The following is a 26179-nucleotide window of genomic DNA, read 5'->3' on the forward strand; positions in this document are numbered from 1 at the left end:
GTGTCAGGAAGGTCTGTAAGTGCAGCTTGAGGGTTGGGGCAGTGGTGAGTAGCAAGAGTCTAAAGCTTATTCCACTATAATGTACTCTGCACACAATGAGTGCTCAGTAAATACCACTGATTGAGTGATTGATTGTGGCAAAAGCAACAGTGTGGCTGGGCAGGTTTGTGAGCTGACCCAAGCAGTGTTTTTCAGTCTAGGTTCCACAACACCCTGGTGTGATGTGAATTTTGGTAATATAGGAAGCAAGTTCTCCAGTTGCCTAATGCTAATAATAAACTACCTGTGGAATATTCCCAGAAGATTTGCTCAGGTCTTTTCCATTAGGATGAGAGAAAACCAGCCAAGAAGTGCCAAACTAATCTGCTTGACAAGTTTGCCACAAAAATGGAAAAGGTGAAAAGCAAAGCACTGGACTTTTCTCCTTGCTTCAGACATTATTACTGTTAATTTTTTTTTAACACATCCATATTCATTCTGTCCATTACAGGCTTGTGAAAAAGGGAGAATGGTGGTGTTGTCAACAGTTATGGGAAGTCTTGGGAAGGACAGGATTTGTGTGGGAAGGTGATGAGTTCTCTTTGAATGGAAAAGACCCACGATCCTCTGAAGTGGAGCACAAGACAATTCAAACAGGATAGCTTGACTCTCTCCTGTATAAGCTCCAATGGCTATGTACTCTGAGACAATAAAAAGGCTAGAAGCCTTATCCCAGTTCCCACCCCTTGCTGAGCCAGAGAATCACCTGGCCACCCCTCTGTGTGCATGTACCATGCTTTACAATGATGGGCAGCAACATTTCCTTCAGTGGTGCAGAGCTGAAATGTGCCTAGGAAGGTAGACCTTTCTGTTCCCTTGCTAAATCACAGTATTCCAAGGACCTTGGAATTTCAGTGTTTCAGTGCATATATGTGAGTGGAACAATGTGTCCTCTCTAAACTATAAGCTCCTTGGGGCTAACTGTTGCATTGTCCTCTCTCTCAAGGGTTAGTACAGTGCTCTGCACCAAGTAATCACTTAATAGATACCACTGGTTGATTCTTCCTTGCAGGCATGCAAAGAAACTGAAAATGGAGACAAGTGGGGAGAATAGATCTTGGGTGGGTGTTTGCATATCACTCAACCGTGATCCTTGTAACAGGACATAAAGTATGATGAAATGGTCTAGCAGTTGGCTATTATTCATTCAATAGTATTTATTGAGTGCTTACTATGTGCAGAGCACTGTACTAAGCGCTTGGAATGTACAAGTTGGCAACAGATAGAGACAGTCCCTGCCCTTTGACGGGCTTACAGTCATTAGATTAAGGGGAGACAGGCAGACAAGAACAACAGCAATAAATAGAGTCAAGGGAAAGAACATCTCATAAAAACAATGGCTATTAGCTGCTTTACAAAAGTAATAGACCTTATTTTCATTTTCACTGCTATTTTTAGTATTATGAAATTTAGTTCAGATAGTTAAAAATATTTTGAGCATCATGTGATACAGTATTGAGAAATGCATTGCAGAATTTATTAAGTGTAAGATGCCATTTATGTAAATTGTTTACATATTTCATTCATCTTTATATTTGAAAGAGCTATTTAGCCTTTGTACAATGCAAATTTTCAGGGAAATGTTTCATTTTTCATTGTCAGATCCTTAATATTCTGAATGCAGCAGATAATGATTATTGTGTTATTGTATACATCAGTTATTGTGTACATGCCTAGAAAACAAGTCATATTATTGCCACATACTAGGTATTAGTTACATGATGACTTATGTATTCATTGCATTCATATGGTATTTATTCTCTGAAGGTTTATTATTCCCCACACCACTGACATATGAAACAGTTATGGAAAAATTTACAATTAAACAGATATTCCTGTTGGAAGATTTATGATTACATTGGCTTCAGTATCCAAAATTATATGCGAGTCTTATGTCTTCACAAGACTGAAAGATTTTATTTTCATATTTTCCTTTATTTGCTCTTTCTGTCTTTGAAATATATGCCTCAAAGAAACAAAATCTCTTTTTTCCTTCATTTTTCTTCAGTCTGAATCTCATTTTAACGAGAAGAAACAATACGACCTTTTCCATGGGAATTGATTATATATTCCACCTTCACATTGAATCATACTGTCCTCTAGTGGATATCTTATACAATTATGTTTCATATTGATCTTTCATTAGGTGACTTATTCCAGTATAATGTAGTAAATGCATTTAATATAATAAAGCAGTGTTTTTAAATGCAGTTAAAGAAATGGAATCAGCAATGTTTGTGGCATTGGAGATACCATTTTTAAATAGATTCATCTTTAACTTATTTCCAAAATACCAGTATTTTCTACGTATTCCATTCATAAATTCTCAAATGGTAATCTGTAACAATGGTTACGAAGATGAATAGTTTATTTTACTATTTAACATGATATTTCTAGATATTTTAAGACAATTTATATATTTTAAATAGTTCAGTAAATTTTCCCAGTTTTTTCATCTCCCATCAAAATCTTACAAAGGTTTCTTTTAAAGATTAAATATAAGGAAATAGCAATACCATTACTGGGCAAGAATAATGGGAAGCGGCATGGCCTAGGGGAAGGAGCCTGGGCCTGGGAGTCTAATTCCAGCTCTGTCACATGCCTGCTGCATGGCCTTGGGCAATTCACTTATCTTTTTTGTACCTCAGTTCCCTCATCTGCACTACCCTCTTCTCCCTCTTACTTAGACTATTAGCCCAATGTGGAACCTGATTTTCTGGAGTACCCCAGCCCTCAGTGCTTGGGATATAGTAAGCACTTAAATACCACAATTACTATAATTATTGTATTCTCCCAAGCACTTAGTACAGTGCTCTGAACATAGTAAGCACTCAGTAAATATGAATGGTTGATCATTCATTCATTCAATAGTATTTATTGAGCACTTACTGTGTGCAGAGCACTGTACTAAGCACTTGGAATGTACAATTTGGCAACAGATAGAGACAATCCCTGCCCAATGACGGTCTCACATTATTACAATGGTCCAGTATTCTGTTTACAATAGTAGAAACTGGATGTTTGTGGGAACAGGGTGATGGTTGCACTCTATGACACCAACAATGATTATATCAAAATCTCCTTTATCCCTAGTACCCAAGCAAGCATGTCCATGTCTCCCCATCCTAGAAAAAAATAAACCCTTCCTTTACCCCACGCTCGCTTTAGTTACCGCCCCATCTCATCCCTACCATTCATTTCCAAACTTCTTGATGAACTGTCTACATATGCTGCCTCCATTTCCTCTCCAATTCTCTCCTTAATCCCTTGCAATTTGGCTTCCCCCAGCTTCTACTCCATGGAAAGTGCCCTCTCTTAGGTCACCATTGACCTCCTTCTTGCAAATCCAATGGCCTATGCTTCATCCTTATCCTCATTGATCTCTCAGTTGCTTTCAACACTGTGGACTGCCCCCTTCTCCTGAAACACTATCTAACCTTCTCTTCACTGACACTGTCCTCTCCTGGTTCTCCTCCCTTCATTCATTCAATTGTATTTCTTGAGAGATTACTGTGTGCAGAGCACAGTACTAAGCACTTGGGAGAGTATAATACAACAATAAGTAGACATGTTCCCTTCCCACAACAAGCTTGTAGTCTAGAGGTGGGGGAGACATACATCAATACAAATAAATTACAGCTATGTACATAAGTGCTGTGGGGCTGGGGCCGGGAAAGACAAATGGAGCAAGTCAGGGTGATGCAGAAGGTAGTGGGAGAAGAGGAAAAGGGAGCTTAGTCTGGAAAGGTCTCTTGGAGATGTGCCTTCATTAAGGTTTTGAAGCAGGGGAGGGTAATTGTCTGTTGTATTTGAGGAAGAAAGGTGTTCCAGGCCAGAAGCAGGACATAGGACATATCAACTTGGATGTCTTCCCTCCACCTAAATCTCAACATGTCCAAGACTGAGCTCCTTATCTTCCTTCCCAAGTTCTGTCCTCTCTCGGACTTTCCCATCATTGCGGACGTCAATACCATCCTTCCTGACTCATCCTTGACTCCGCTTTCTCATTCACCCCACATATCCAATCTGTCACCAAAACCTGCCGGTCTCACCTTCACAACATCACCAAGATTCGCCCTTTCCTCTCCATCCAAACTGCTGCCTTGTTAATACAATCACTCTACGTATACCTACCAGATTTCTGCATCAGCATCCTTTCTGATCTCCCGACCTCCTGTCTTCCCCACTTCAGTCTATATTTCACTCTGCTGCCTGGATTATCTTTCCACAGAAATGCTCTGGGCGTGTCACCCCCCTCAAAAATCTCCAGTGGTTGCCTGTCAACCTTCATATCAAGCAAAAACTCCTCACTATTGGGTTCAAAGCTCTCCATCACCTTGCCCTCTCCTTCCTCACCTCCCTTCTTTTCTTCTACAGCTCACCCCACTCACTCCGATTCTCTGTCACTAACCCCCTCATGGTACCTCATTCTCGCCTGTCCCGCCATCGACCCCTGACCCACGTCCTACCTCTGGCTTGGAATGCCCTCCCTGCTCACATCTGCCAAACTCTAGCACACTTCCCCACCTCAAAGCCCTACTGAAAGCTCACCTCCTCCAGAAGGCCTTCCCAGACTGAGCCCTCCTTTTCCTCTGCTTCTCCTCCCCTCCCCATTGCCCCGACTCCTACCCTCTGCTCTACCCCCCTCCCTGCCCCACAGCACTTGTGTTTATATGTACAAATTTATTATTCTATTTATTTTATTAATGATGTGTATATATCTGTAATTCTATTTATTTTTATTGATTCTACTGATGCCTGTCTACTTGTTTTGTTGTCTGTCTCCCCCCTTCTAGACTGTGAGCCCTTACTAAGCTCTTGGGAGAGTACAGCTGAACAGAGTTGGTAGATGAGATCCCTGCACACAAGGCTCTTACAATCTAGAGAGGAAGACAAACATTAAAATAAATTATGGATATGTACATAAGTGCTGTGGGGGATGAGGGTGGGGTGACTTTCAAGTGCTTAAAGAGTACCAAAAGTTTCTGGTATAGTTTTTCCTGGTGAATGTACAGAGGAATATAATGCCCTGGCTATCGGCTGTATTTGCTTTGATCATTTTTCTGGAGGTCACCTTTCTAGTAGCGTGGCTTAGTGGAAAGAGCCTGGGCTTTGGAGTCAGAGGTCATGGGTTCGACTCCCGGCTTTGCCACTTGTCAGCTGTGTGACTGTGGGCAAGTCACTTAACTTCTCTGTGCCTCAGTTACCTCATCTGTAAAATGGGGATTAACTGTGAGCCTCACGTGGGACAACCTGATTACCCTGTATCTACCCCAGCGCTTAGAACAGTGCTCGGCACATAGTAAGCGCTTAACAAATACCAACATTATTAACATTATTATTATAAACTAAAAATTACCATAGGAGAAAAACTGCCACTGCAACTATAAACAAATATCCAGCTTATAAATTAATAAATGGGTTCTGCAAAGAATTGCCAGCTTAATAGATATTCATATTAACTCTTAAAGTAGTGGTGATGGAGAATAACTGCTCAAATTTGTCAAAATGAAAACATTAGAGATGATTGAACAAAATATGCAGAAATAATGCTTATAATTGTTCTTAATCTACAGATCCTTAACTTCCCTTAAAAATACGGGTTGTGTGTATATACACATTGATACATATAGGTATATATAAATATATACATATATCATTACAAAGCTTATCCTGCTTTGTGAAGCAATTATATGTTAAACTGAGTTGACAGTTTTGAAGCTGGATCATTTTAAAATAATATGCCTCCAGAGTTCATTTCTTCTGTGAAGAATATTAGAATTGCTCACTTTGTTTTTAGTAATGTTTCCACCAAGAAAAATCTCTAGATGAAAATAATCTGACTATTCCAAATCAAGTACTCACTATAAATGATTTATCCAAATATGAGATTTTGATCCAAGATGCCTGTTTATATGGAATTTATATTTTTATATCTATCTTCCTGGCAACTGCCTTGAAAAAGAAAAACAGAAGCTTTGTAATATGCCTTTGGCTAAGTTCAGTTAAACAGACACTAAGGTAGTATTACTGGTGTTAGAAATTGTATTATTGCTTATTTTAGCATTTGTTTTGCTCCTAATAAGACTACTGGGCTTTGCTATATATTAAAGTCCTCTATTTTTAGACCTATAAAAGTGTGCCAGTATTTCTCATCTCTTCAAATTCCTAGCAGTATAAATTTTTTTGTGATAAAATATATGGAAAAAACATTTGGAAAAAAAAAGGTATGCTTATTATGGATTTGTTATAATTCATTTGGAACAATGGATGAACATTTTTCCCTACACAGTTCCAGAAGGTTCTGTCCAACACTTTACACATACCCACAGTTCTTCTGTTATCTTTTACAATGATGCTGTCCATCAGGGGTCCGGGTTTTTCTGCAGCAGATTGCATAAATTTTTTTAATTGATAACAACGATGGAGTACAGCCTCTGTCCTCATCAGCTCTGAAATTTCACTCTCTGGCCACAACTTCCTCACCTGCTTTTTCTACCACACACCCACTCCCCACAAAACCATCCTATTCCTCCACAGAGACCCAATTTTGTCTCTATACCCAACTTACCTTCCATGCCCTCAGCTCTTCTCTCTCCACTGAACTTAACTGCCTCATTCCCCTGTCCCTCCACAGATCTCAAACAACTGTGATGCACCACTAGGTCACTTCCACCACTTCTGTGCACGAGTTGTGGAGCACTGCTGGAAGAAACCTTATCTATTGCAAACTCATCCTCACTTGTTATAATTCCGCCCTCTCCTCCGTCCAGCAACAATATTTCTCTTTCCTTATTGACCCCTAAGCACATTGCCCATGCCAGCTGCTTCAGATGTTTAACTCCCTCCTTAAAATCCCCTGTTCCCCAGACCCCATCTCTTGCCCTAATGACCTTGCCTTGTATTTCATCAAAAAAAGTTGAAACTGTCAGGAGCAATGTCCAATTGTCTCCTTGACCCACATATTCAGTCTGTCCCTAAATCCTGCTGGTTCAACCTTCACAACATCACATTCCTCTCCATCCAAACTACTACCACATTAATCCAGACACTTATCCTATCCCGCCTTATCAGCCTCCTTTCTGACATCTTTGAGATTTGCTTTAATAAGACTTTGAAGGTGGGGAGACATCTGTTGAATATGAAGAGAGAAGGCGTTCCAGGCCAGAGTCAGAAGTGGATCTTAATTTTATGGTGCATCAACCTCCTTGCTATCCTCCCAACTCCTGTCTCTCCTCTCTCCAGTCTATACTTCACTCTGGTGCCTGGATCATTTTTCTAAAAGAATCATTCAGTTCACGTTTCCCAACTCTTCAGAAACCTCTGATGATTACCCATCCACCTCTGTTTCAAACAGAAACTCCTTATCATCAGCTTTAAGGCACTCAAACAGCTCTCTCCCTCTTACCTCTCCTCACTGAATTCCTACTACAACCCCTCACTATCTCCTGAATCATTGTGAGCCCTCACTTACCTCCCAACCTCTCCAACTCCTCTGCAGTTCCTCTCCCAGAAGCTTATGGCTAGGTAAGGCCAAGGCTAATGGTAATAGTCCAACGGTTAATCTGGTCAAGGACAGACTAAGAATAATGAATCAGATAATGATATTTATTGAGTGTTTACTGCACGCAAAACACTGTCCTAAGTGCTTGGGAGAGTACAGTCAATAGAGTTGATTATGAGAGGCAGCATGGCATTGTGAGAGAGCATGGCTTTGGGAGTCAGAAGGACATGGGTTCTAATCATGGAATTCACTTCCACCACTTGCCTGCTGTGTGACCTTTAGTCACTTCCATTCTCTGTGCCTCAGTTACCCCATCTGTAAAATGGAGATTGAGACTGTGAGCCCCACGTGGGACAGGGACTGTGTCCAACCCAATTTACATGTATCCACCCCAGCATTTAGTACAGTGCCTGGCAGTTAGTAAGCGCTTAACAAACACCAGAATTATTATTATTAGAGTTAGTAGACCTGTTCCCTGTGTACAAGGAGCTTAATGAGAAGCAGATGGCTTAACAGAAAGAGCCCAGTCTTGGGAGACAGAGGGCGTGGGTTCTAATCCCGCCTCCACCACTTGTCTGCTGTGTGGCCTTGGACAAGCTACATAACTTCTGTTCCTCAGTTACCTTGTCTGTAAAATGGGGATTAAGACTGTGAACCCCAAGTGGGACAACCTGATTACCTTGTATCTACCCCAGTGCTTAGAATAGGGCTTGGCACATAGTAAGAGCTTAACAAATACCATAATTATTAATGAATGGGAGGTGATCAGTGGAAAAGCATGTCCTCATTAAAGTACTCGACATCAGCAAAATTGAGTTAGCCTGTTCCAAGGAGTTAGTAGAACCTTGATTTCCATCCTTATAAAAATACTTTTAGCCATTTTCCTTCATTGTAGATTTTGGATTCTGGAAATTTATTATTCTCAACCTATTTGAATAATTTATTCCATGTGGATTGGTAAGAGCTGGGAGTTCTTTTCTTTAAAAAATTTTGTAGACTCAATATTCTTTTCCATTTTTCTCACGTTTACCAGACACTTAATCCAACCATCTAAATCATAAAAATTTCTTGAAAAAAGTTATTCAAAAATAAAGATCATATCAGAAGGAGAAAATCAAATCTAAGCTTTGTTAACCAATTCCAGCAAAATTGCAAGGTGTACATTTGCACCAGTTGAACGAATTTGTTGACATTTTTTTTGCCTTTTAAGTTTACAAAAAGGTCAAGATTGAATTATCCTCCTGATTCAGTTCCTCATTGATTGAATCCTTTTAGGCTCTCTTCTAATTTAACAGTGTATTTTTATTAAAGCCAGCCATACAATCATCAATTATCCTAGCTGCATCTAATTTCCTTAAACTTTTTTTCTCCTTTAGCTGCCAATGGATTAGAAGACTTGATTAGAATTCAGCTGAAAAACCCAAAAAACAGATGCTGAAGTGAAAGACACAGCATTAGGAATTAAAATATCTGTACTGACCAAAAAAAAACCCCAAAAAACCCAAAACCCTCTTCCTTATCTTTAATAATGTAAACACGCTTGCCTGACGCTCTCTGCATAACCACTGGATTAGCTTTGCGTATTAAAATGGGTAAAAGAGAATCAGTTTCATTTACTAGTTCTTAATGTATACATCAGAAAATCCAGTGTATCTCCATTAAGTGGATGACCTACAGAATAGTTCATCTTTGTTTTTCCCTAGTTTCAATAATTGAGAATAAAAGAATAAAATGCACAGTCCCAAGCTTTCACCTTTTTGAAGCCTGAATCAAGAAAGTATAGAAAATAAAAATTGCATAAAAATGGATAAAATTGAGCTAAACAGATTCATCCAACTAAAACAGAAAGAATGCAATCCATCAAGCACTTAGTACAGTGTTCTGCACATTGTAAGCACTTAATAAATACAATTAAATAAATGTGCCCAAGATTCATGATGTTGGGGACCTTATTTAATACTTTTGTTGTGTGTCCCAACAATGTGCTTAAAATATGCTGATAACGATTTTGATTGTGTGGGGGGGAAACACAGAACTTTGTAAGAAATATTATTACTGAATTCTGAGAAAATGTTAAATAATATATAATATATTAAATCAATTTTTAAAAGAGAGGCAGTTGGGTCTAGTGGAAATAGCAAGGGGCTGAGTGCCAGGAGTCCTGGGTTTTAGCCCCCCACCCCGTGTCTGGGCAGTGTTCTCTGGAGAGGTGTTGCATCCGGTGATGTGCCGAGTGATGAGTGTCAAAGACCCCAGATCCCGACTGGGCCAACCGCCCACCCCACCGTGTGGGACGGTGGAGGGCCCCTGGGGTGGCAGAGGGCCCCGCCCCCCCGCCCCCCCGTACAGGGTGGCCCAGAAAGGGAAAAGACAAGGCCTTTTGGCCAAGACTTGGGTCCATGTAGGGGCTTCTCCTCCAAGAAGTCTTCCCTGACTAAGCCCTCCACTCCCTTCTGCGCCATTCGTACTTGCTCCTGCATTCATCCTCCCTCCCATCCCCATAGCATATATGTATATATCTGTATATATCTGTAATTTATTTTAATGTCTGTTTCCCTCTCTAGACTGCGAACTCATTGTGGGCAGGAATGTGTCTGTTGTTATATTGTACTTTCCCAAGTGCTTGGTACAGTGCTTTGCACACAGTAAAGCTCAATAAATACAACTGAATGAATGAATTAATTATAAATTGAGACGTTCTCTCTATGTCTTAGTTTGTGAGCTCCATATACCACAGGGGCTGTCTTTGAGCAAGTTTTCTGGTATATCCCAGCACTTAGCATAGGGTTTGACTCAAAGTAAGCATACTATTATAATTTTAAAAATCTGCCATCATGTGTAGAAAAATTTACCTACCCCAAAGCTCTAGTAACCAGCTGGTTTAATATCGTCCAATACAACAGGAGTCTTGGCTGATTAAGTTCTTGTGGGAAATGATCAGAATATTCTTGAATTCTCCCCTGGTGGGATGGAGAGGGCTAATGAGATCAAACAGTATGCAGCTTCCCTGGAGGCTTCCTCATAAGCCATTCCCTGTGGGACTAATAATAATGTTGGTATTTGTTAAGCGCTTACTACGTGCAGAGCACTGTTCTAAGCGCTGGGGGAAATACAGGGTAATCAGGTTGTCCCACGTGAGGCTCACAGTTAATCCCCATTTTACAGATGAGGGAACTGAGGCACAGAGAAGTTAAGTGACTTGCCCACAGTCACACAGCTGACAAGTGGCAGAGCCGGGAGTCGAACTCATGACCTCTGACTCCGAAGCCCAGGCTCTTTTCCACTGAGCCACGCTGCTTCCCCTAGTCAATTGACTAGTCAATTTGGGATACAGGCAAGCAGAACAGTGTTGGACTAAACAAACACTCACTAACCCTTTGGAGAACACATTCCCAAGGTTAGTCACCTGCAAAGCTGTGACTAGCTGAGATTCTAGAATTATTGGTTGAAGCACCTCCCATTCTACCAGCATGCTGGATAACAAAGCTTTTTACTGTACTCGCACATGGATTTCAAGTTTTTGATGAGGAAAAATTTGTTTTGAAGTTGTTGATGACTGGTAAATGTCATGGATAACAGACCAAATTATTGTCAGGAGATCTAAGTTCAAGTCTCAGTTCCATCACAGCTTATTTTGTGGCCTTTGCTAGTCCACACCAAATTCTGACATTGTAACTGGAGATGCATATCTGTATTATAGGAGAGTTAGGAAAAATGATGTCAAAGATTACTAAGAAATAATTAGATTCTCTAGATCTGGATGGTCAATTATTTGGGCTGAAGAACCACTTACCAGCCCTTGAAGGCTGCATACAGACTTTTTCTATCCTCCCTATTGCATTTATTAAAGCACTATGTGTCAGGCACTGTACAAAGCATTGGGGGTAGATAGAAGCAAATCAGGTTAGACACAGTTCCCTGTCCCACGTGGGCCTCCCAGTCTTAATCTCCATTTTACAGATGAGGTAACTGAGGCACAGAGAAGTGAAGTGACTTGTCCACGGTTTTACAGCAAAGTGGCAGAGTCGAGCTTAAAACCCAAGTCTTTCTGACTCCAGGCCTGTACTCTCTCCACTAGACAGAAGTACTTTGTGTTTTGTGACTGGCTACACAACAGGCACATTGTAAACTGTATTTTGACTGCCACTCCTCTAAATATTTGAATAGTGCTCCCCTTTTATGTGGGCTTGAAAGGAAAAACTTTGTTGCTAGAGATAGCAATAGCATAGCAATTAATGGTTCTAATAATGAATGAATGCAACACACTTTGAAAATTTGAAATGTTTTATAAATGTAAAATAATAATGTCATGAGATCTTCATTTTTTAGACTGTCTTAATTTCATTCTCAGTTTGAGATTATAGATTAAAGCAGTTAATTATAGAAATTGGCCCAGAGTGAAACCTTAAATCAGATTTCCATTAAAGTGCATGACTGCAGCAAATTACTTTATAGTGGGAATGGATGGCATAATCTCTAGGATGGTGATTCTACCAGCTGATTTTTTTTTCTTTCAACATTTTGTGACATAAAATTTCTTTTCTCCTTCTTCATCTTCAAATTGTTCCCCACCCTTACCCCCACTCTCCTTACTAACCAAATTCTGTTCCTCTCTGCTCTAACTCTTCTCTCCATCTTTTGAAATTTATCCTACCATTCTCTCTATTCCCTGGAGCTTCAGATGTTTCTTCAGAACTTTTTCTATCTTTGGACCCTGATTGAATCAGTCGTAGTAGAAGCCAGGTGCCCCAGCTTCTAATGTCGAGAATTCTTCCCTAGAAACAGTTATGGTACAAGTGGCAGAATTGGAATTAGAACCCAGGTCCTCTGAATCCCAAGCCCGTGCTCTTCCCACTAGGACCAGGTTGCTCTTCACTTGTCTGTTGCATGACATTGGGCAAATCACTTAACTTCTCTGTGCCTCAGTTATCTCATCTGTAAAATGGAGATTATGACTTCTAGCCCCACGTGGGAGTGCTTAGTACAGTGCAGTGGGCAGGGATTGTCTCTATCTCTTGCCGAATTGTACATTGCAAGCGCTTAGTACAGTGCTCTGCACATAGTAAGCGCTCAATAAATACTATTGAATGAATAATACACACTTATATGTCATTTTAAATATAGAGTTATATATGTATATACATGTAGACACACACACACATATAGGTAGATATTTATCTTAAGACAGCCACAAAGTCTCTTATTTACACACTTTTCTCTCTTTTTCTCAAGACTATAAGATCCTTGTGGGCAAGGAACATTTCTAAGCAACTCCCTTGTATTGTACTCTTTATTGCGTGGCACATAGTAAGCACTTAACAAATACCATTATTATTATTATTACTCACCCATGTGCTTAGCACTTTGCTCTGCACACAGTAAGTGCTCTTAAATACCGTAGATTCATTTTTTTTAATGTTATTTGTTAAGTGCTTACCTATGTTTCAAACACTGTTAATTAATTAGTTCCTCTCCTCACACATTGTGGGTTCCTCTTGAGGCTTGCCAAATGCTACTTTGGAAAATCGTCATGATCATCTGGTTTCCTGAATGGTTTCATTTATTTTCAGCCAAACCTGCTACAGTTGTTGAAAAACATATTGTTTTTCACTAACTTTGTTGTTTAGAACATTTAACAACATTCGTTAGAAAGATGACTTCTGTTAACTAGTGGCACTGCTCTAAGTGGTATTGTGAAATCTCCTTTTATCAATTGCTGTCTTTCTCTAATTGGTTTTAAAAATAATGCTCATTTCCCTTTGCACATACAATAATACGTGCCTTTGCAACTTATTATGGAGAAGCAGTGTGGCTCAGTGGAAAGAGCATGGGCTTTGGAGTCAGAGGTCATGGGTTCGAATCCCAGATCTGCCACTTGTCAGCTGTGTGACTGTGGGCAAGTCACTTAACTTCTCTGTGCCTCAGTTACCTCATCTGTAAAATGAGGATTAAGACTGTGAGCCCCACGTGGGACAACCTGATTCCCCTGTGTCTACCCCAGCGCTTAGAACAGTGCTCTGCACATAGTAAGCGCTTAACAAATACTAACTATTATTATGTAAGTTAATGCTCTTTCTATGTTGGAATTCAGTAGTAATAGTAGCAATAGCATTTTTTGAGCCCCCACTTTGTGCAACACATCGTAGTAAGTCTTTGAAAAGTATAAAACACCCATGTGACACAAGCATCCTTTCCCCACAAGACTTATACTCTTGAATGAGCACATATTAAATTTAGTGGAATACATTATTTTTGTATTTCCTGTGAATATATTTTGTCAACTTAACTAATAGTAATATGCTCCCCAAATGGTTTCAATCAATTGTCTATATAGAGCACTTACTGTGTGCAGAGCATTGTACTAAGCACCGAGGAGAGTACAATATAGCAGACTTGGTTAGACACATTCCCTGAGCTCACAATCTAGAGGGGACTACAGACATTAATATACACAAATTACAGATATGTACACAAGTGCTGTGGAACTGCAGAGTGGGTAAATAAAGAGTACAAACCCGTGTTCAAGGGTGATGCAGAAAGGAATGGGAGTAGAGGAAATGGGAGCTTAGTTGAGTTTCTTTTAGATCCAGAGGTACATGGTCAACCACTGGAAGTTCTTGAGGAGTGGGGAAACATGGACTGAATGTTTTTGTAGAAAAATGATCCAGGCAGCAGAGTGAAGTGTGGATTGAAGTGGGGAGAAACGGGACGCAGGGAGGTCAGCAAGGAGGCTGATGGAGTAATCGAGGCAGGATAGGATAAATACTTGGATTAATGTGATAGCTTTTTGGATAGAGAGGAAAGGGCAGATTGTAGCGACGTCAAGAAGCAGCATTGCCTATCGGATAGAGCAGGGTCTGTGAGTTAGAACTACCTGGGTTCTAATCCCAGCTTCGCCACTTGTCTGCAGTGTGACCTTAGGCAAGTCACTTAACTTCTCTGTGCCTCAGTTCCTCATAAATTAAAATAGGGATTAAGATTGTGAGCCCCATGTGGAACAGGGACTGTGTCCAATCTGATTAATTTGTATCTACCCCAGCACTTAGTACAGTGTCTAGTATATAGCATTTGTTTAACAAATACCGTAAAAAAGCGGGTGGGGAAGTCATCAGGAGGACAGGGTTTTGGTGGGATACGGAGTTCTGTTTTGCGTATGTTAAATTTGAAGTGTCAGAGGGACATCCAAGTAGAGATGTCCTAAAGGAAGGAGAAAGGGTGAGACTGCAGAGAAGGAGAGATCAGGGCTGGAGAATCATCTGCATAGAGATGATAGTCAAAGCCATGGGAATGAATGAGTTCTCCAAGGGAGTGGATGTAGATGGAGAATAAAAGGAGACCCAAACCTGAGCCCTGAGGGACTCCCATAGTTAGGGGGTGGAAGACAGAGCAGGATCCCACAAAAGAAACTTGAGAATGAGAAGCCAGAGAAATAGGAGGCGAACCAGGAGAGGATAGTGTCAGTGAAGCCAAGATTAGGTAATATTTCTAGGAGAAGGGTGGTGTTGACAGAATTGAATGCAGCTGAGCAGTAGGGGAGGATTAGGATGAAGACTAGAGAGCATTGGATTGGCAAGAAGGAGATCATCAGTGACCTTAGAGAGGACTGTTTCTGGTGAGTGAAGGGAGTGAAAGCCAGGTTGGAACGGGTCTAGGAGAGAATCGGAGGAAAGGAAGTGGAGACAGTGAGTGTAGACAACTTGCTCAAGGAGTTTGGAGAGCAATGGTAGGAGGGAGAGAGGTAATAACTGGAGGGAGTCTTGTTTCTTGAATGTGCACTAAAATCTAGTGTTAACGTACCATACTTCAAATGTAACTTAAATGTAGAAATTTCAATTTCTACATATTGACGAAGAGCTACTTTCTGTAGGTATAGAAAGGCATAACAAATTATGTTGATTACTTAGCTCTTCATGTTAATTATACAGGATTCTCTTATACTTCATTAGTAAATGAGGATGAATTCACTTGTCCGCATTTCTTTATGTATGGCCAATGCACAAACAAGTAAAGACCTCACATATGAATTTACATCCCTGAAATATTCCAGGGAAGCACTTTAAAATCTAATTATATTGACTGTTATGGGCAGAAATATGTCTGTTATGTTGTACTCTCCCAAGCACTTAGTACAGTGCTTTGCACACAGTAAGCTCTCAATAAATACAGTTGAATGAATGAGTAGTACAGATTTACAGATGATATACCATTTTTATCTTCCTGCAGGGACCTTTTTTACTGTATAGTTTTTAAAATACCAAGAGACCATTCAACTTGTGTATTTATATGAGGAAGATAAAATCACTGATTACATTAATACATTATTCAGTGGTATTTATTGAGTACTTACTGTGTGCAGTTCACTGTCATAAGCAAATGGGAAAGTACATTAAAGTTGGTAGACATGATCCCTGCCCACAAGAAGTTTCCAATCTCCTAAAACTCCAGTTTTCCTTTGGTAGATTAAAAGTAATATTTTATCATCATAGCACCTCTGTAATAGTAACTTTACTGAAAATTGGATGTTTTATATATTCCACATTGCAATAAAAATACAAAAACTGCTGCTTGTAAATATGGGAGCACCAAGGCTTAATGGATAGAGCACGGGCCAAGGAGTCAGAAAGACTTGGGTTCTAATCCCAGCTCCACCACTTGCCAGCTGTGTGATCTTGGTCAAGTCACTTTACTTCTCTATGCCTCAGTTACCTCATCTGTAAAATGGGGATTAATACTATGAGCACATTTGTGGGACATGGACTGTCCCCCACCTGATTAGCTTGTATCTACCCCAGCACTCAGGACAGTGCCTGGCACATAGTAAGTGTTTAACAAATACCACAAGAAAACAAGAAATATAGTGTGATTATGTCGTTTTACATTTTTTGGTTGAATGACACTCTGCTTTTGATTTTTAGGTTGAAGCTATACTTGTCAACATTTTTGGTGGAATAGTAAATTGTGCTATCATAGCCAATGGCATTACCAAAGCTTGCCAAGAACTTGAATTGAAGGTGCCTTTGGTGGTACGTCTGGAAGGTGAGTTAGAAGCACTTGAAATGTTTGGATTCATCTCCTTTCTAGGAATTGTTAGGATGAAAAATCAGCCTTAGGTCCCAGAAAGTGAGCACTGACCCAGTTCTTCATGTTGTGTTCACTGTAATGTGAGCTTAGAAATTTGGAATATTTCTTAAATCATAAATGGCCATTCAATTTTTGCACCTTTGGTCACCTCCCTAGTTCACTGAAGGAATGGACCTTTTCATAACGTGCTTTTTTCTTCAGATTTTCTAATCCACTTTTCTCTGGCATGATAAAATAAGTGCTGCGTTACCAACTACTCTGAGTCAACAACATTGGTTTCCGTGTCTTGATAGAAAGTAAGATTTCTCTGGATTTTCTGTTTCTCTCTTCCTCTTCCTGGTTCTTTGTATCTCACACAGTCAGATTGATTCTCTTTAGTGGCAGTATTCACTGTTGCTAAGGAAAACATCATCCATGCTAAGCAAGTCACTCCAGAGTCCCCAGGTGTGTGATTACATAGACCAAATTTCGCACTCAAACTACCTTTGAAATGTTAAAACAATTTTTGAAAATTCCCATGTTACAGTTTGAAACTGAAATACCCTGACAATTTGTCTTAACACACCACTAAATTATACAGCTCGCTGGTAACTGAAAATTGGGTAAATATAGCAAGCTCTCTGCTCTCCAGAATGATCAGAGCCAAATATCTTTTGAAGAACTGAGAATCGGAGGATGTCAAAATCGCATTTCTAAACCAGAGTTAGGATCCAGGCTAAAAATAGCCCACCAGCACTTTAAGTCCAGGGTTGCAGAAACAGGAGAGAAAGCCTGTATGTGTATGCAGTACTCTCCTTTAACTGGAAAAAAAATTAGTATCCAAAAATTCAGATATGATACCTGGATATACAAAAAAATCATGTCAAGCATCTGTTTGGAGTTGTTATTCCATACATAAAATTCTAAGAACTCAGCCTGCCATGGTACAACTCTTCTCTTCAGAAAACAAGTTTTCTCCCTGATTAAGTAGGATGTGTCTGCTCAGTCTCTCTCCATTTCTGATTTTCCATCCTTTGTATCTCTCCTAATATGAGTGTCTGCCACTCTCTATACATCTTCTGCCCCTGTGGGAATTGTGTGTGTGTGTGTGTGTGTCTGTGTTCCCCTATGTGACCCAATCTGAGGCCCCAGTGTATGTGAAAGTATGTTAGTGTGTGTGTGTGTGTCCCAACTGCAATTTCTATCCATGTGTTTTTCTGTGTTTGTGTACTAGTATGTATGCTCATCTGTATATTTGTATTTGTCCCTGCCTTTGGTCGCCTATGTTGTGTTTGTTTATAACACCTGTATATCCAAATGATGCTTGTGTATTAATATTTGTCTATCAGTAAAGGAAGAGTAATGGAATGCCTCTTACTGGCATCAAAGACCAAAAGTGGACTCAGGAGACCTTCTGTCCCCTCTTGTGGCTAGGGAGGTAGTGCAGGAGAATCTAAGGCTTCAGGCTCCCCAGTCTAAACATGGTTGCACACTCTGGCAGGGGAGGTGGAAAGACCTTCTTCATATCAACAGATTTGTTGGCATTTGTGTGATGGGTAGGTCCAGTTTCACAGATTCCCTACCCAGCCCAAGGCTCAGTCCTTGTTATGCCCTCTTGAAGGGAGTGGTGGTATAGTTGGGGTAAGTCTGAGATTTGAAGGCCCACCTCCTCTGGACTGAATCAATTAAATGTATTTATTGAGTACTTACTATGTGCAAAGCATTGTACTAAGCGCTTGGGAAAGTGCACTGTCTGTTATGTTGTCTGTCTCCCCCGTTTTGACTGTGAGCGCGTTGTTGGGCAGGGATCGTCTCTTTCTGTTGCCGAATTGTACATTTGAAGCACCTAATACAGTGCTCTGCACACAGTAAGTGCTCAATAAATGCAGTTGAATGAATGAACAGAGTTGGTAGGCAAGTTCCCTGTCTACAATGGGCTTTCAGTCTAGAGGGGCAGGCAGACATTGAAGAGTAGAAGCCCAAAGAATTCAGTATCTGAGACCTCAAAAAACAATCCCAGTGACCTACCTTCAAGGTCTTCAGGCAGTGTTCTGTCTTTAGATTTCATTCCTTTCAGCAGTTGGAAAGTATCCCAGTTATATTCTTATCATATAAGTCTAAATTATAACATCATCATTTGATTCATCTCAGTTATACAGCATTCAGTGGTCTTCAACACTACAAATAGCTAGCTTCTCATCTTCCAGGTTTGCAGATTTAAATATAGTATAATATTAAGCCAGCAATACTTCTCTTCCTCTATATTTGGTTATAGTTTGTGTCGGTGAACAAGCAATGTTTAGTTCTTTTTCATCTTTCTATATAAGTGGATTTTCTTGGGTCCTTAGGCAATATTTCAATTTTCCTAAAGTCACCAATTTGAAAGTCATCATATAAAAAAAGAAAGTCATTATATAAAAAAATTTAAATTTTGCATCCATGCAATTTTTTTAGTGGTGTGCATTTTACAGGGAGAGAGAAGTTGGCTCACTTTTAATTCCATTTTGCACATTTTCCTGACAGAAGTTTCATGATTATTCCCATAAATCTAACAGATATGTGGTTTGCACTTTAAAGACTCTTTGTCCACATGCAATGTATTAGAAATGTCTTGATGAGAAAAGTTTTAATCAGTCAAATCTGTCTTGATTTAGTGGGATTTTATGGACAAATCTTTGTTCTCAGCTGTATTATAATTACAAGCTGTTTTACCACTGGATAAAGAAAGGATTATTCTCCTCTTTGAAAATGGTAACTTTATAATTACATGTATTTACTTGCTTTATAAGAGGAGAACTCACCAGCTGAGACATGGGATTGTTTTTATTTAAAAGACTCAAGAGTGACTTGTAAAAATATGTTTGAGGTTTTTATTTTTATAGATAGTGCTTCTTCCAGAAACAAAAAACAGATTTTGCAAACTGAGTTTTGTGCATTTTTTCTGTTTGAATTTAGGTAGAGCCCAGAAAGTTTAACTGTTATCCTTTTTCCTCATTAATATATGTAAACACAAACTATGTACAAGTAGTGCCAGCCTTCATAGATTTAACAGACACTAGTTAATATTAATGAGAATAATTGTGATGTACTAAGCACTTACCATTTGCCAGGCATTTTACTAAGCACTGGGATAGATATAAGATAATAAGACTGGATACATGCCCTGTCCCTCGTGGTATTCACAGTCTATGATGAAGGAGGAGTGGGTATTTTATCCTCATTTTTCAGATGGGGAAACTGAGGCACAGATCATTTAAATTGACTTGCCCGAGGTTGCATGGCAGGCAAGAGAAGCAGCGTGGCTTATTGGAAAGAGCCCGGGCTTGGGAGTTAGAGGTCATGGGTTCTAATCCCAGCTCCACCACTTATCAGCTGTGTGACTTTGGGCAAGTCACTTAATTTCTCTGTGCCTCAGTTACCTCATCTGTAAAATGGGGATTAAGACTGTGAACCCCCCCATGGGGTAACCTGATTACCTTGTATCTACCCCAGCACTTAGAAGAGGGCTTGGCATGTAGTAAGCGCTTAACAAATACCATCATCTGGAGCTAGAACCCAGATCTCCTGACTCCCAATCCAATGCTTTTTTCCACTAGGCCACTCTGTCTCCCAAGTTTTACTGGGACTTGGGGCTTGAAATGGACTATTTTTCATTTCTGGGTAGAAACCAGTGAACAGCATTCCCATTTCTAGAGCCAAAAAATGGAATTCATTAATTCATTCAATCGTATTTATTGAGCACTTACCGTGTGTAGAGCACTGTACTAAGTGCTTAAGAAGTACAGTTTGGCAACAGATAGAGACAATCCCTACCCAACAACAGGCTCACAGTCTAGAAGGGGGAGAAAAGACAACAAAAAACAAGTAGACAGTCATCACTACCATCAAAATAGATATAGAACCATAGATAAATGCACATCATTAATAAAACAAATAGAGCAGAGCGATAAATATGTACAAATATATACAAGTTCTTTGGAGAGGGGGAGGGGAGGAGGGGCAGAGGAAAAGGGAGGGCTCAGTCTGTGAAGGCCTCCTGGAGTAGATGAACTCTCAGTAGGTCTTTGAAGAGGGGAAGAGAGTTTGGCGAATGTGAGAAGAGAGGGCATTCCAGGTCAGAGGTAGGACATGGGCCAGAGGTTGACGGTGGGACAGGCGGGAACGAGGCACAGTGAGTAGGCTAGCGGCAGAGGAGCGGAGTGTGCGGGCTGGAATGAAGGAGGAGCAAGGTGAGGTAAGAAGGGGCAAGGTGATAGAGAGCTTTGAAGCCAATAGTGAGGAGTTTTTGCTTCATGCAAAGGTTGATAGGCAACCACTGGAGATTTTTGAGGAGGGGAGTGACATGCCCAGAGCATTTCTGTAGAAAGATAATCTGGGCAGCAGAGTGAAGTATAGACTGAAGCGGTGAGAGACAGGAGGATGAGAGATGGGAATGACTATAGAAAAGACTTCGTTTTGTCAGTGAAAATGAAAATTTTCCTTAGTCATCATCTTCTGGATTGCCTGTTTCCTTGGCAGATCAAACTGATAGGTAGCATCTCTCAATACCTAAGATATTACATATGAGACTATGTAAACTCTCTCCTTGACTCCTGGAAAAGCAGTGTGGCTTAGTGGAAAGAGCCTGGGCTGGGAGTCAGAGGTAGTGGGTTCTAATCCCAGCTCCTCCACTTGTCAGCTGTGTGACTTCGGGCATATCACTTAACTTCTCTGTGCCGCAGTTACCTCATCTGGAAAATGGGGATTAAGAGTGTGAGCCCCACCTGGGACTGCCTAATAACCTGGTATCTCCCCCAGCACTTAGAGCAGTGCTTGGCATATAGTAAGTGCTTAACAAATACCATCATTATTATTTAGGGAGCCTTGGGTAGCATGGGTTTGGTTTATTGGTGAACTCCCCACTATATTCCATTTCTTGGAGTTCTTTCTGGAACAGATAAGTCTCTAGAGAATTTATTCCCAATTATGTACTTATTCTCTGGAACAGGCTGGTTCTTACTTAATGAGAATTTCTGACTCCCTATCACCTTTCTTTTCATTCATTCAATTGTATTTATTGAGCGTTTACTGTGTGCAGAGCACTGTACTTACTAAGTGCTTGGGAGAGTACAATACAACAAAAAAAAGCTCATATTCCCTGCCTACAACAAGCTTACAGTCTGCTGGGGGGCGACAGGCCTCAATATAAATAAATAAAATTACAGATATGTACATAAGTGCTGGGAGTCTGGGAGGGGTGAAGAGCAAAGGGTGCAAGTCAGGTCTATGTAGAAGGGAATGGGAGATGAGGAAAAATGGGGCTTAGTCTGGGAAAGCCTCATGGAGAAGATGTGCTTTGAAGGGGTGGAGAGTAATTGTCTGTTGGATTTGAGGAGGGAGGGCCTTCCAGGCCAGAACCAGGATGTGAGCGAGGGATCAGCAGCGAGACAGGAGAAATCGAGGCACAGTGAGAAGATTAACACTAGAGGAGCAAAGTGTGTAGGCTGAGTTGTAGAAGGAGAGAAGCGAGGTGAGGTAGGAGGGTGGCAGGTGATGGAGTGAGTGCTTTAAAGCCAATGGTGAGGAGTTTTTGTTTGATGCGGTGGTGGGTGGATAGCCACTAGAGTTTTCTGAGGAACGAGGCGACATGTCGTGATAATAATAATAATGTTGGTATTTGTTAAGCGCTTACTATGTGCAGAGCACTGTTCTAAGCGCTGGGGTAGATATAGGGTAATCAGGTTGTCCCACTTAGGGCTCACAGTCTTAATCCCCATTTTACAGATGAGGTAACTGAGGCACAGAGAAGTGAAGTGACTTGCCCACAGTCACACAGCTGACAAGTGGCAGAGCTGGGATTCGAACCCATGACCTCTGACACCAAAGCCCGGGCTCTTTCCACTGAGCCACGCTGCTTCTCATGATCATTTTTGTAGAAAAATGGTCCAGGCAGCAGAGTGAAGTATGGCCTGGAATCGGGAGAGAAAGAAACTGGGAGGTCAGTAAGGAGACTGATGGAGTAATCCAGGCAGGATAGGTTCAGTGATTGTATTAACATGATAGTAATCTGGGTGGAGAGGAAAGGGTGGATTTTAGCGATGTCATGAAGATGGGACTGACTAGATTTAGTGATGGATTGAATATGTGGGTTGAATGACAGAGAGGAGTCAAAGATAATGCCAAGGTTATGGGCTTGTGAGACAGAAAGGGTGGTGCTGTCTACAGTGATGGTAAAGTCATGGGGAGGGCAAAGTTTGGGTGGGGAGATAAGGAGTTCTGTTTTGAACATGTTAAGTTGGAGGTGACAGGAGGACATCCAAGTAGAGATGTCTTGAAGGCAGGAGTATGCTAGACAATAAAGCTTTTCCTGTACTTATAGGGTAAGAGGAATAAAAAAGTAACCGGTGGCGATTTGATGGTGTCCTATTGTGCTGAGAGTTGAGCCAGTTACTACAAATATAGAGAAGATAAAATAGACACTGGCTGAAACTTGTTCTACATGTTTTATTCTGTTTTTTGTCCTTTTTAACATTCCAAAATCAAGTTGCTCTCTCAAATGTTTGCTTTTTTTGTTCTTATGCTCTTGGTCTAGATTTTTTATTATGTACTTTCTTTTCTCTCTCCATCTCTTTCCTTTTGAAGGTGAGAATCTCTCCCCTCATGATGCATAACTCCCTCTTTACCTGGGCCTTATTGTGCAGTACTAACACTGATGAGTTCTTGCTTCCAAGAGGACCCCTCAATTGGACCCTACCTGTTTCTGTATGTGGTTTTCCCTCCTTATATTTTCCTTCCCACCATATTTTCATGTATCTTTTCCATTATTAATCTCTGATCTCTGTTTTATTTCTTATGACTTTCCCACTCTTTTTCCCCTTTTCTTCAACCTTGGCATCTTTTATTTTTTTTTAATTCACTATTCTCATCCTGATCATTGTCTTAACATCCTTTGCTGATCATTTTTTCTTAACATTCACTCCCCCATTTTGCTGTTTACTTTCACACTGAAAAATCAGAGTTAAACATTTCAGATCATTTGATTTCATCCAGAAATCAAGTATTTTATGGTAAACTATCTTCTTTTCCAACTTAATAGCTAGTAATTTCTACCATTCATCCTACCCTGAAGTAGAACCCTAGACGGAATTGGGAAGTTGATGGGTACCCTTGTGTCTGAGTCCTTAGAACAACACCAGAGTAATGTATAAAACTGAGTACAGCAGGGCACGGGCAGCCTCATTCATTCATTCAGTTGTACTTATTGAGGTCTTACTGTGTGCAGCGCACTGTACTAAGTGCTTCTCCAATCCTTCTTATCCCTGGCCCCAGTCCCAATTCACAACAGCCTCCCATTGCATGCAAAAGGCCAGCAGCTCTAAACTAGAAATGTGTATATTTAGTGAGCACCTATTGTGTGCAGAGCACTGCCTTAGGCAATTAGCAGAGTACATTAAAAGCGAAAATCACAGCCCCTGCCCTTAAAGCTTACAGTCTAAAGGTTGCAGGTACTGTTGCAAGATCTCATTGCTTTCCATTACTGGCAAGATCCTTACCACAAAATATATTGGTAAACAGGCACTCCCAGAATTACAAAGTGATTTAATAATAATAATGATGGCATTTGTTAAGCGCTTACTGTGTGCAAAGCACTATTCTAAGCACTGGGGAGGATACAAGGTGATCAGGTTGTCCCACATGGGGCTCACAGTCTTAATCCCCATTTTACAGATGAGGGAACTGAGGCACAGAGAAGTTAAGTGACTTGCCCAAGTCACACAGCTAACAAGCGGCAGAGCAGGGATTTGAACCCATGACCTCTGACTCCCAAGCCTGTGCCCTTTCCACTGAGCCACACTGCTTCAGACCCAAGAGTCACAGAGGGTATAATCTTTGCTCCACATAAGATATGGGAGATGGGCAAGTGACAGCATCAAGACCAATAGACAGTGTTAGAATTAAAAAAAAAATGACAGCAGCTGCAGACGTGGGCCCTATGGATTATTTTAAAAACTTGTCTACCCTGAAAAGCTTATCATAGTCTTCAAATTACTACATGATGATGTGACTTTCCTCAGCAGAATTGGAAGGCCCTTGTCTGATCCTTTCCCATCATCATCAGAGTTAAGAATTTATACATAGCCATTTTTTGAGTGCACAAAATGCTGGTGTTCAGAATACTCTTATGTTCCTCTGAGACACCCTTCCATCTCAAAAGACCTAAGCATCTTTGAAAATCCTAGAATTTCTCATACAGCAGCTCCTGGTTTCTGATGACTATACGCTAGAAGTATGTGTGCGTGCATGCACACAGTGCCGAGAATAACTTTTCTGAAACAGAAAAGTGCTATAGAATGACTCTTAGCCTCAGGGGAAGAGGTTATGTATCAGCCCCTACTTGGCAAACCATAAATACAGCAAAGCATCACCACTGGGACACAGAATTGAATGCTCTCTAAATTCTGCTACCTGGACAGGACATTAGTCAATTGTGGTAGATTCCCTAAGACATTGAAAACCCAACTAAAGAAGCCAACCTTCCTGTTCAGAGACTGAGAACCAGAGGGAAGAGCCATATTAAGATGTAACACCAATATGACAACAAAATTCAGATGAATGAAGGTGTACAGAGCAGTTGAAGTATTCACCCTTCTAAATGGCATTGGACCTTGATTTCCATAGGCACCACGTCAAACTTCTAGAGCACTTTGAATTTCCAACAGTGAGTGCCACCTTCATGTTATACTTATTGGTGAATGGCAGGAAGGACTCACAAACAGTATGGTCCTATAATTCCTCTCTCAGAGTTGTACCTGGAGAGTTTCCAGTACTCTACCAGTCTTGGCTTTGGGAGGGAGAGTCAAGCAGAGGCATACCCATTCCATTCCAGTGGTTAGCGAGTAGAAGGCAATCTGCTACAAGTCAAAATTCACCCAGCAGCAGCATGGGAGAGAGTCGAGGGCAGAAACTCAAGTTTACTGTGCGGAAGGAGGGAATGGTAACCACCTCCATATTTTTACCAAGAAAACTCTATGGATACAATACCAGAATGTTTGCAGATGGAAAGCGGGGCGTTCTAGGAGAGATTTGTCCGTGGTGTCGCTATGGGTTGGAAGCGACTTGACAGCATAAGACAAGACAAGATGGTCCTGTAATAGTCACTCCACCGAGAGTAAAGCGATGCCTATGTCATTCTACCTTTACTAGGTGGGATGCATGAGAAAAATGGATAGGTTATCCAAATTGCTGAATTGAAGGGATTGATGGCAAGGAGAACTGAGGAAATATTTTAAAGGCATGACGAAGAAAAACTTTAGAAAATATGACAGAGAGGGGACAACTGGGGAACTGCAGGAGGACAGCAATTAGAAATGGGGTCACAATCTTGGTAGAAGTGTCAAAAAATCACAACACCTAAAAGGCAGTGACCAAAGGGTGTCTGACACTGTGAGTAGCAAATGTGAACATGCACCAGAAGAAGAGCCTTACGTGCACATAGTGTCCAAGTTAGTCATACATCGATCTTTGTAGCCACTCACAAACTGATGAAATTTCAGTAACTCCTGAAGAACAGGTAATAATAATGTTGGTATTTGTTAA

General features: G+C 40.6%; 1 protein-coding gene across 1 annotated transcript in view; it reads left to right on the top strand.

The window, feature by feature from the left end:
• SUCLG2 (succinate-CoA ligase GDP-forming subunit beta) overlaps nt 1-26179 on the top strand; it is a 251627-nt gene that overhangs the window by 217376 nt on the left and 8072 nt on the right. The window contains exon 10 of the mRNA XM_029050832.2: nt 16459-16579. Coding sequence (XP_028906665.1) covers nt 16459-16579 — 121 coding nt within the window. The remainder of the gene's footprint in view (nt 1-16458; nt 16580-26179) is intronic.

Source organism: Ornithorhynchus anatinus, chromosome X1 (assembly GCF_004115215.2).
Source record: "Ornithorhynchus anatinus isolate Pmale09 chromosome X1, mOrnAna1.pri.v4, whole genome shotgun sequence".
NCBI lineage: Eukaryota > Metazoa > Chordata > Mammalia > Monotremata > Ornithorhynchidae > Ornithorhynchus > Ornithorhynchus anatinus.